The sequence below is a fragment of the Geospiza fortis genome, unplaced genomic scaffold (genome assembly GCF_000277835.1).
Source record: "Geospiza fortis unplaced genomic scaffold, GeoFor_1.0 scaffold244, whole genome shotgun sequence".
Classification (NCBI taxonomy): domain Eukaryota; kingdom Metazoa; phylum Chordata; class Aves; order Passeriformes; family Thraupidae; genus Geospiza; species Geospiza fortis.
In genome coordinates this window covers 2,918,472-2,929,600 of record NW_005054370.1, presented here as the reverse complement: position 1 = coordinate 2,929,600, position 11,129 = coordinate 2,918,472, and the positions used below count along the sequence as shown (strand labels likewise).

The 11,129-nt window shown below is 47.0% G+C and overlaps 1 protein-coding gene across 1 annotated transcript in view; it reads right to left on the bottom strand.

Annotated features, from left to right (window-relative positions):
* The window catches only part of HID1 (HID1 domain containing), a 22,864-nt gene extending 15,500 nt beyond the window's left edge, over positions 1-7,364 (bottom strand). The window contains exons 1-3 of the mRNA XM_031059924.1: positions 7,359-7,364; positions 4,217-4,366; positions 1,839-2,009 (exon numbers count right to left, since the gene is read on the bottom strand). Coding sequence (XP_030915784.1) covers positions 1,839-2,009; positions 4,217-4,366; positions 7,359-7,364 — 327 coding nt within the window. The remainder of the gene's footprint in view (positions 1-1,838; positions 2,010-4,216; positions 4,367-7,358) is intronic.
* Positions 7,365-11,129: the final 3,765 nt, after the last annotated feature.

The window sequence follows — 11,129 nt, the reverse complement described above, 5'->3', positions numbered from 1 at the left end:
CTCAGCCAGGCCTCTGTCAGCCTGAGCACCACGCACAGCTCTTCAATCACAGCAGGCAGCTATGGAGATAATGGTCTGTGTGGCTCTGAATCTGTCTTGGTGACAGCAGGGAGGATACCACAAACAGAGCCCGGATGTAGGAACAGGCACAGAGAGGATGGATGGAGCCAGCAAAGATGCTTTGACTTGTGCTCACAGTCAGAGGTGAAATGACAACCATTAGGGTCCAAGGGGATTTCTTTTCCAAGAGTGATCTTTACTAAGGTATCTTGACTACCAGAAAAAATGTCCCTGCAGGCTGCAGGTATCACCACATCCAAAATGGTGACACACAAAAAACCAGTACATCTGAACACAATACAGACTCCCATAGAAGAGGGAGGAGCCATGTCTCCAGGAAGCTCTGCCATCCATCACTCCATCATGAATCAGGTGAAGCATAATCACAGAGATATTTGCTAAGTGTCCAGGCATACCATCATCTTCAGTTCCCAGACAGGAATCAGCCACCAGACAGCAAAGCTGTTGCCCCAGATTAGATGTGATCCCAGCTTCCCTAACACCTCAGGGATGTATTTGTTATCCCAGCCTTACAGGTTGAATGCACATGGTTAAATGACTGAGCACACCGAACCACAGCAGCTCCACCCACACTCAGGAGGGCTCCCCAACACAGCACACGTGGACTCGGCTGGATCACCTTGGGGTGACTCCACCACTCTGAGGCTGAGAAACTCTTTTCTAGGTGCTGAACAAAGTGGAAAAACAGGAATAACAGCAGCCTGGCTGGATCAGAGCACCAGGCATCCCTGCATGCTCCTTCCCAAAACATTGTTAAGCCTCACCAGCACTCCCTGGCCCCTGCAGGGATGAAAGGACTGACAGCCACCACCCTCCCCAGTCACACAAATCACACAGCAAGACTAGCAAAGACTTCCCTTTTCATGGCCTAGAACTTCCTTTTGATGTGCCCTCAAGCAAACCAGATTAGAGGTGACAGGCAGAGACAGCAAAAGGTGCCAGTTTATACTGTACCAACCACTGCCAACCCTTCATAACTGTCCCCAAAGACACTGCACTGCACTTAGACTCAGGAGAACCACATACTTCAGTACAGGCACACTGACTTGCAGATCAGAAACTCATAGGAGAGGGCTCACAAGCAAATACATACTCCTGGTATAATTTGCAGAAGATCCTAAAGCACTTTCACCCCGCTCCTCTGAGAGATGCAAAAGAGCACTATTGTGCTTGCTGTCCAGACAAAGAAATTTGGGGAGGCTGAGATACTCCCCAGGGTTATGCACTTCACTGACAGAGCCAGAAACACAACCACTCTTTAACCACTCTTGCTCAGCTGTGGGCTTCATCTCCCAGGTTAGGCTCCTGGCTAAAACTGTATCACTCAGCTCATAAGCAGGGTATTGAGTCATGATGCCAAGAGCACATTTAAATGTGACATTGTAAAATCAGTGAAAACAACACCCTGTTGCATTTTGATTTGAAACTTAAATCAACTGTAATTAATGGAACAAGGACATTTCAGTCTAAGAAAATCATACAGCCTTCACTACAGCTCTCATATTCACTAAGAGTCATACCTCCAGTTGTACTGGAGAAGCCTTTCCTCACATATCAGTGCTCTTCTACACACACAAATGAAATATCCAGAAGATGCAGCAAGAACCAAAGGAAGGGAAAAAATTTAGAAAGTGCCACCTAATTTCTGACCACACAGAAATAATTAGAATAAAATTGCCCCCAAATACACACAGTGTCTCCTCACTGCAGCCTCCCCATCACCGTCCAGAAAGAAGAATAAGTGACAAGAGACAGACCCCTCCTCGGCCAGCCCCAGGGACAGTTGACCAGAAGAAACCTCTCCAGTCTGGGTCCTCAAAGATGTAAGGCAGGATACGGGTGAGGAGTCGACAGCAGTTCAAGACAATTTGTCTTTCCTTCTCCGTGTGGCAGCCACTCTCTGCTCCCTGCACCAGTTTCTCCACAGCCTGAAGGAAACAAAACCAAGGAAGGCAGCATTAGCCTGGGCACAAGTTAGCAAGAGCTAGGCAGGTCTGTCCTGCTAGTGATACCCTCACACAGACTTATAATCAGTTCTTGGGAGTCCATTTGCTCTCAGTTTAATGGCACAGTGGCTGTCTGAAACTCTGTAAAAAAGAGGGTTAATGATTTTAAACAGACCTTCTTGAATTTCTGCTGTTCCACTGCAAGAGACCTCAAATGCCAGGGCTAATCCATGCAGCACATGTGTGGTGCCACGTGAGACAGACAGCCAAAGCACCAGAAGGCTCCTTCCAGCACTGCTCCATGACACCATGCACTGAAAAGGGCAGATGAGATTAATCAGCTGCAGCAAGTACATGAGATGCAGGCAGGAAGGACCAAGGCAGCAGCACTGTGCTGCATCGAGGGAGGCGCTGGCAGAAACACACAGTCTGACAGTTCTGTCTGTGTGATTACAGCAGCAACCTCTCCTGACTCAGGAGGTGGCAGCTAAGCTGCTGCCTGTGTTATGTGTAGGGATACAGCCTCCAGCAGCATCTGCCAAGGTCCTGCTGCAGAAGAGAGTGGTAGCCCAGGTTTCCCCACTGCCCCTGTGAACAGGACTGCTGCTCTGGAAAGAGCTCCTGCACTGAAACTCTGCAGCCCATCCAGTGGCTGCTGCAACTGCCAGTGGAGGGTCACTGGGCTTTTCAGAATAGATGAGGGTCTCACCAGGCAGCAACTATAGCCACAGGAGGCAGTGACAGGAGGTTTTACCCACAGACAGAAAAAAGCAGTCTCTTCCCTCCACAGCTGCCCCCACTTGCTCTTACTCCCTGATCCCAAGGGGAAACAGAGGGGAAATGAAAGCCAAAACATTTAACAAGGATTCACTGCTTTTTTAATGCTGCTTTTTAATTCATGAGGTCACGTGTCCCTGCTTATTTTCATGGCAGACTGCCTGGGTCACTGACTCTGCCAGCCTGCGTCACTGCATTAATGGGTATTTAAGTGCTGTTTGTCCCAGCCTGTCACACACTAACTGAGCTGAACGATTTCTTCAGGCACACTTATGACTGTACAGCCTGAATTTCCAACCATGACTGTAAATGACATTTCTTCACAAACACACAGTATTGCTAAGTCCAGTGGCACATTGCACATGGCACAAGTCAGGGCTCTCAGACTGGCAAAAGCACTGCTAGAGTGGGCTCCTATGACATTGATATCCCAAGATCTACAGCTCGTGCATAAACAGTCCTGCAGTGACAAGGCCTCCCAACACACCACTTTCCAGTAGGCAGAAGAGACTATATTTCAGTCTTGGTTTTGGAAGAAAGAAGACACAGAGTCAAAAGGGTTACAGATCTTCTAAGCCCTTCTCAACTCCCAAATAGCTCATTGCCAGAAGCCAATACCAGGGAAAAAACATTGCAGTTTTCCTCATGTTCATATTTTTTCTCAAGTATCCTCTACATGTATCTATCTACAATTCACAGTCAGAGGGACCTTCACTATGATTCAGTAAGTCTCATTCACATATTGTAGAGGAGGAAAGAAAAACAGGATGGCAGCAACTACTTAAAACTGAAAAAGTGCCATTCCAAATGTTTTAAACTACAAATTCAAGGCTACTCTTGGCATGGCTCAAATCAGGAGCATTGTTAACACCTGCACTTTCCCAGGCAGAGTAAGTCTCAGGCTGTTGCTCACCAGCTTGACAATTTGCCAAACCTGGCAGGATAGGAAATACTGATCAATGTCCCTGTGCTCCATACAAGGGTGTGATAACACCAGAAACAGCATCAGAAATGTTCTGTAATCCCAGCAGAACGAAGAAAAGTCTTAAGATTTTCCTCGATTTTTATCCAGGCCTTTGCGCAGTGACAGTCTGCACATCCCTCTGGGATCTTTCAGCTTAAAGCCAGACTGGTGCATGGTGAGGTACAATTAGGTGCAGACAAGGAAGAGGATATTTCAGCCTCACCACAAATATGCAGCCTTGCTACAAAGTCCCCTGAGCAAGAAGCAGTTTATAGATATAGAGCAGGTAAGACCCAAGAGGACAGGAAGGGCACAAGAAGAAAAAGGGACAAAAGCAAGCACATTCTGTGGTACAAGATACCTGTTATCCCTTGGAAACCACAGTGTTGTTGATCCAGGGACACCCCTGCCATCACAGCTCCAAAGAATAAAACAGGACCAAACTTACCTTGTAACACAAAGTTGCCAAATTTGAAGGCGATTCTTCTCTCACTGCTCGGATCTCTGCAGCTGGTACAAGAGCAAAGACATCCTGCACTGAAGTGGCTGTGTCTGCCCAGAACTGGTCCCAAAAGGCATTATCCGTGGCCTCCACAGGCTGTGGAGAGACAAATGTGGTTATAGATGTGGAACCACCATTCCATACAATCCAATCATCAGCAATTACGCCTGGCTTGGGGATGGGATGAGGCAAGAAGAGGTTCAATAAAACATACTAGCACTGGTTTTATATGTCAGCCTCTGTTTCCAGGGCTTTGGATGATCTATCTCCCAAATTGAACATTCCTTCAGACATACAGGAGGTTTCATGTTTGTCTGCAACTGCTGCCAGTAATCCAAGATCTTCACCACTGCACATGGGCCAGGCTGTCCTTGTGCACTCTGCCACCTTCAGAGCAAGTCAAGGAAGCCTTGAGTGTGCATTGGAATTACTTCTATTGTAACCAAAATCTCGAGGAAGTAATCAGGGACATCTCATTAGGGCACGAACAGAGCCATGGAACTGACAGACCCACCTCAAAGCACTTACAGATAAAATGCAATTGATCTTTCTGAATCAAATATTTATAGAGAACTGGACTCAGTGCAGCCGGTCGCTGCCAAGGCTTTGTTCTTAAAAAGCACTAAGTGTGCCATTCAAAGAGGAGATGGAAGAAGGAGACCAAAGAAAATCCATTTCAAACCTGTGGCCTCAGAAGCTCAGCCCCCAACCCAGCCCTGGGAACACACCTCTTTCCACTACATTTTCTGCTAATGCTTGCCAAGAGATAGGCACTGCCCAAACACAGCTGCAAGTGCTCATCCCACCCAGGGGTCCAGCTACACGGGCAGGATAAATACATGGCTGTTTATGACAAGCAGTGTGAAAGAGATGGACCCATGATTGCACTCAGAAGAGGAAAAGGTGAGCTTTCCCAGGAGTTTCACCAGCCATGGTGTGGGCGTGCTGGGCAGGTCAGAAGAGCTGCTCACCTAAGCACCCCCAGCCCTTGGCTTGGGGCGAGGAGGAGCCTCCCGCCTGCGACCAGCACCAGCTCCAAAGCAAACAGTAGCGCTCGCTAAGGGCAATAATCAGCACCACTGGGTGGGTCTTGCATGTCAGATATGAAAGGGGCAATAATATGACTGTGTGATTAATTGAAACAACTCCTGCCCACTCCCAGATGTGCAGTAGAAGGCAGGAAATTTGTCCAGTTCCATGCTCTGTCTAAATGCAGCTCAGATGCTACTTAGGGGAGAACAGGTCATTCACAACTCTGACACAGGGAAGTGCTGCATTGCCCTGTTTGCTGTCACCTCCTGAACTAACAGCCCCAGCCCACAGGCATGTGATGTGTCACCACCAACACGGGCCAAAAAGTGAGAGGGGCCAGCTACCTCAGACTGGTACAGCAGGTTATTGCCCTGCAGCTCTTTGCCTCAATGCTTCAGTGCTGCTGGTCCTAGTCCTTCCAGTCATGCAATAAACCAGCCCAAACGATCCCCCAGTCTTTAAAAACAAAACCAAGAAAAAACTCTTGTGTTCAGACATCTTATTAAACTCAACCCTCGTGTGGAAAACCTAATTTTTTTCATCTGGACACCAAAGCAAGATCCCACCAAACCTCTTCCCAAGGGAAGAGCAGCTTTTCCCAAATGGCTCAAGATCACAGGTCCTCAGAGGGGATCTGTAGGAACAATCCAATCCAATATTCACAGCCTGACTTTCAGCTGAGCATGTGAAAGAGCTGAGCTCTTTATAACCTGGGCATGAAATGCTTAAATGGAATAGATATTTTGCACATCTCATCTCTAATTGTACTCCTCAGAAAGAGCCAAGTATTTGGAAATCTGATCTATGTACTTCATGAAATACCCCACAAATCCTACACTCCATTTCAAACCACACACCACAACCTCATGTAGAACTGCCACATGTACATCCTGGCTGCCTGCCACAGCCACTCCCACTGACAACAGCAAGCAGCAATTGCTGCTAATTGGGCATCATGCATAAATAATGCCTTCACTCTCATCTAGAGGGGGAGCAGAAAACCATTTCCCTCTAGTTGACACTGATCCCTTTACCTCCCACTAGCCTGAGGCCTCCTCAGAGGTTGAACATAGCCACTGTTTTACAGATGGCAGCCCAACACGGACTGAAGAACTCTGACTGCAGTCCCTTGGAGCAGGGAAGCACAGGGGAAATTCCCTGAGCTGCAACGTTGCATGTACAGCAGCATTCATGTCTCTGCTGACATCTTGGCAACCAGATTACCCTAAAACACCAGTACCTTGCATTTTTAATAGCTGCAGCAAGTCAGCTCTTCATCAACAGATGGTATCCCATGCACAATCCTGGGACATGGATTCAGTACTGAGTCACTCACATCCCCACTGCCCCCTGTTTTAATTACCAGCCTGGCGTCATGAAGCTACTCAATCCACATAATATTCATCTCCTTGATAGAACATTACTGGCTGTTTTTAAGCTGATTGTTTTCTGCATGCAGCATCTCTGGGGATCTAAATATCCATTTTCTCAGCTGAGCTCACCCAACAGACTGTATCCAGCCTCAGAGAGGGGAGAAGTACAGAGACCTAGATCAGCCTTGTTCACCAGCCAAGGATATCTTAATTTGGAAATGTCCAGATTTAGGTACAAGTGTTGGTACAGCACACACTGCAGTCACAAATCCCAGAGCACTCCTAGCCTTGACAGTGCTTCAGCCAGAGAGTTCACAAGGAGCTGAATCCTCAGCACAGGTAAGACAGAGCCTAATGTTCCTCCAGCACAGTGCAGACAACCAGCTCCGCACCAGCAGAGCAATGAGGGTAAGAATTGAGAGATCAGTAGCTCGACTCTACTCTGGAAACACAACTGGCACATCTGGAGAGCAAATGATCTTCCTGACCCACACACATCTCATGGCAGAGGCTGCTGAAGGTACAGAACTGACTGGCAGAGAGACTCTGACGCCCAAGCCAAGCTCCACAAGGGTGAGGTAACTGTAGAGCAGAGTGTTGCTGAGGACACAGTGGGCAGATCTGAGGTGATGCGACAGAGTGGCCAAGGAGGGAGACTTTTGCTGTCAATTGAGACCTCTCACCTGCATGCTGGCCAAACAAAGGTAAAACCAGTCATTCTGGACACCTCCATTCCTTGTTTTCTACTAGTTGTAAATGTTGTGTTTCAGGTTCTTTGAAGCACACCACACATATGCTGCAGAAGTTAGGAAAGGAAAACACTCAGTTTCCAAGCCTCATACCAGCTACTGAGCAGAGAATCACAGCCTGAGCAGGCAATCCCCCCACAAACAGGATACCTCACAGGAAACAGGAAAACAGAGAGGGCCTGACCATGTCCTAAAAACAGGAAAAGCTCCCAAGGCACAGTCTCGCCTATTTGTTACTGTCCTCAGCCTGACACCAGCACCCCCTTCACTTTCTCTTTCAGACACAGCTCCTCACCATCTCGAGCAGCGTGTGTGCGTTTGTACCTCCTCCCGATCACGAGCTCTCTGCGCTTATGACTTAAATCAAATGTCCATTCCTGACAATTCCTCCAACAGGCCCCCACTGGAGGACTGTCCTAAAACTAAGATTGCTGCAGATTAGCAGAGAACCAAGGGACAAGCAGCCACTAGCCTTGCTCAGTGTGTTCTCTTTTTGCTTCTTGCCAGCATGCCAACTAAGCATCCCACCAGCCACGGCAGCAATCCTTTGGAGCAGGGGCTCTCCTTCATCTGGGGCTTAACAGCAGAGCAAGACCCTCGTCCTTGCCCCGGGTTTCCAGCCAGTACTGCACAAGCTCAGGTGATCTGTTACAGCAGTTGCTCCTTTCCACCCCAAATGTGGCAGAACTGTGGTGTGGAATCACCATTCAGTCAGCTCCTGACTGAGCTTTAGATCAGGTAACCCAGCTGGGCCAGGGATTAGTTTGAGGCAATTCACACATCTTTGTACTACCTGTTTGTGCAAAAGGAAAGCCTCTGGACAGACTTATTCTAAATATGAATAACCAGTAAGATTTTATTCCTTCAGCCAAGGACGGCACCTCTACACAGGCTTCAGAACAATAATAATTCTTTTGCTATAGGATCTTTGCAGTCAGCAGTGCAGAATCAATGAGACTTCAAGTCTACCACCAGTTCTGCGCTCTCACAGCAGAGACAGTGTTGCAAAGCAAACTGGAAAATGGGATTTGTAGACGTCTGGCAGGGAAAGACCCCGACAAAAGTCAGCTGTGTCAAGTGTTAGTTACAGCTTTGCTTTTAAGACAACTTTGCTTTTGATCAACCTGAGATTCTTGGACAGCTGAGTCAAGCTTGAACACTGAAAGAAATGGTCTGCCAGGGACCAACCTTTCTCCAAGCACTAGATGTGCTTTTATCAGACTCAAGCTAACAGCCCATTGTACTCCTGGATTTCCACACCCCAGAAAAGGGAAGGACTGGGGTTTGTCCCTCATGTTTGAGTCTTCCTGTCTCTTTAAAAGCAGAGGCATAGCTCCCATTAAAATCTAACAAGCTGGTACACAAGATCAAAATTGCTTATCTTCTGGCTGGTTGCTGGCAGGAACCCCAACTGATTGGGAAAAGAAAAGGTGGTTCCCCTGCAGTTAAAGCTCCCAGACCTGCAATTGACCAGCCCTGATGAACTGTCATATCCACAATCCATGTTCCCTTCGTCTGTTACATAGGCAGCCCTTTTATGGGCAGTTTGGGAGGGCTCACACATTCTCTATTATGAAGCACATCTGTTTTATTATCAAAGGGACGGGCCCTACCAGTATAATGTGTGCAGAGTAATGTAATATATACATATCATATAAAAAGCCTAAAGACCATTTCTCCATGTGTGACTATAAATATACATCTGTAGCATAAGTTAATTTCTTCCTTCTGGTAATACTGCCGTTTTTAATCACTGAAATAATTCTGAAGTGATTTTTCTTTTTTAATACTCTTACACCTTTGCAGTTTCTCTTTGGCAGTTAAAAAATCAATTAAGTCAATTCCATTTGTGTCCAAACTTGGTTCCACTTTCAAGTTCTGGGCTCCACATGTGCTGTAAGCATTCAAGCGTTATGTTCTTTACAGATTTATTTAACTTTTTAAATGCTCACATGGGAACACTCGTTTTTTAATTAAGAAAAGCCTGGAGATTATAAAAACTTATTTTTAAGAAAAAAATAACTTCTGTGCCGACTCTAAACCTTCACCAATGAGGGAACAGTGACTTTGGCTCAACCACTTCTTCCCAAGAGAGCCTTAGGAAGACCTCACAGTGCATTCTGAGCTCAGAGTTTCACGTTACAGATGATTTGGCGAAAATCTCTTTGTCCAGCTCCCTAATGTCAGAGGAGAAGGCTGTAAAACAGGAGACAGGCTGCTGAGAAGCAAAGCATGTTGTGAACCAATAGCTTGGAAGGATTTGGCTCTGTCCATTACTGCAGTCTGGTTTTGGATCCAGGATCTCATGGACCAGGAGGTTTTGCTGCTGGTAAGAGATCAGAAGGCTCCAGGAGAGCCCAGTCATGCATTCTGCACAAGCAAACACTGGTGCCCTTCTACAGAATGTAAATATGGGAGCGCCAACACCCCACCCTTTCCACATGCAGTCAGTCTCACCTAGATCACAGAGACGTGAAATGAATCCAGCCAAGAATGAAGCTTTTACTCCTTCCTTCTTATTCGGGGCCCCAGCAAACCTTCTTCCCTTACACAGGTCGATAAACCAGGGGAGGGGAGCGCTCTCGCCTGGGCTGCTGATCCAAGGGACTGCCTCACAGGATTTTCTTTGTGAACAGCAGACTGGGCAGAACCCTGTAGGCCTGATTTACCACCCCCCAATCTCACTTTATAAGCTCATTTCTCCATGAAGAAGGACAGCCCAAAGCTGAGGATACTCTGAACTATTTGGAATGCAGAAGAGACTTTGGAAGAACCCCTTAAAACATTAATTCCCCCACTTTTCTCTTTACCTACATTCACAGCTAGTAGTTTTTAAGAATATATTCACAAAAGCCATTCTTTAGCAATGCAGATAAATGTGATACTGCTTTAGAAAGCATAAACATGTTTTTTTCCAGTCTCTTTCACAGCCTTATCCATATATAATTCAATTCTCAGTAGTAGCCTCTGCCTCTTGAGTTTTCAGAGATTTTCTCCTACCACCCTTTACCCTTTGCATCCATACCCTTTTCATGTGAATTCATTCTCCATCATTAACTATTTTTCTGCCATGACCCCCACGTTTTCCTAGCAGCTGCCTTACTTCTAAAGGTGGATCATAACAGCTGTTCTCCATTGTAGCTCAGAAGAACACAAGATGTGACTTCTCAATAGAGCAAAATCCCTCTGCTCCTTAGACAGAAGGACAGGCTACTAATTTTCTGCCAGTGTGCTGCTGCTACTGGGCACTCCACTTAACACAAAAATTAAGCAAGCTCCCAGGACAGGCACAACATATGTTAGACCTCTAGACAGCGACCCTCCCTTCACACAGCCCTCACTTTCACTTAACTCCTTCTCCACCTCAGCCTGCAGAAATAAAGCGTTAATTCACAAGTCAGAGATGGAAACCTCTGCTGCCAACAGCACAGCTGCCCAACAGCCCTTTCCATCAGCTATTACTTAAAAACAGGGCAAGGTTCTCCACCCATTATGCGCGGGGGTGGGAGAAAGGATACAGAAAAGGGAGCAGTGGCAAACCGTGTGATGTAAACCCGCAAGCAGAATACATTAGGAGCTGTGGACATCCCTTATGACAGCAGCGTCTGCTCTGTTAGCACAAGACGCTGTTCAGCAAGGCACAAGATGTCACCAGAGGCGGTGACAGGGCCCGGCCACGTCTGGCAGCTGCCCCGGGGACCGGTC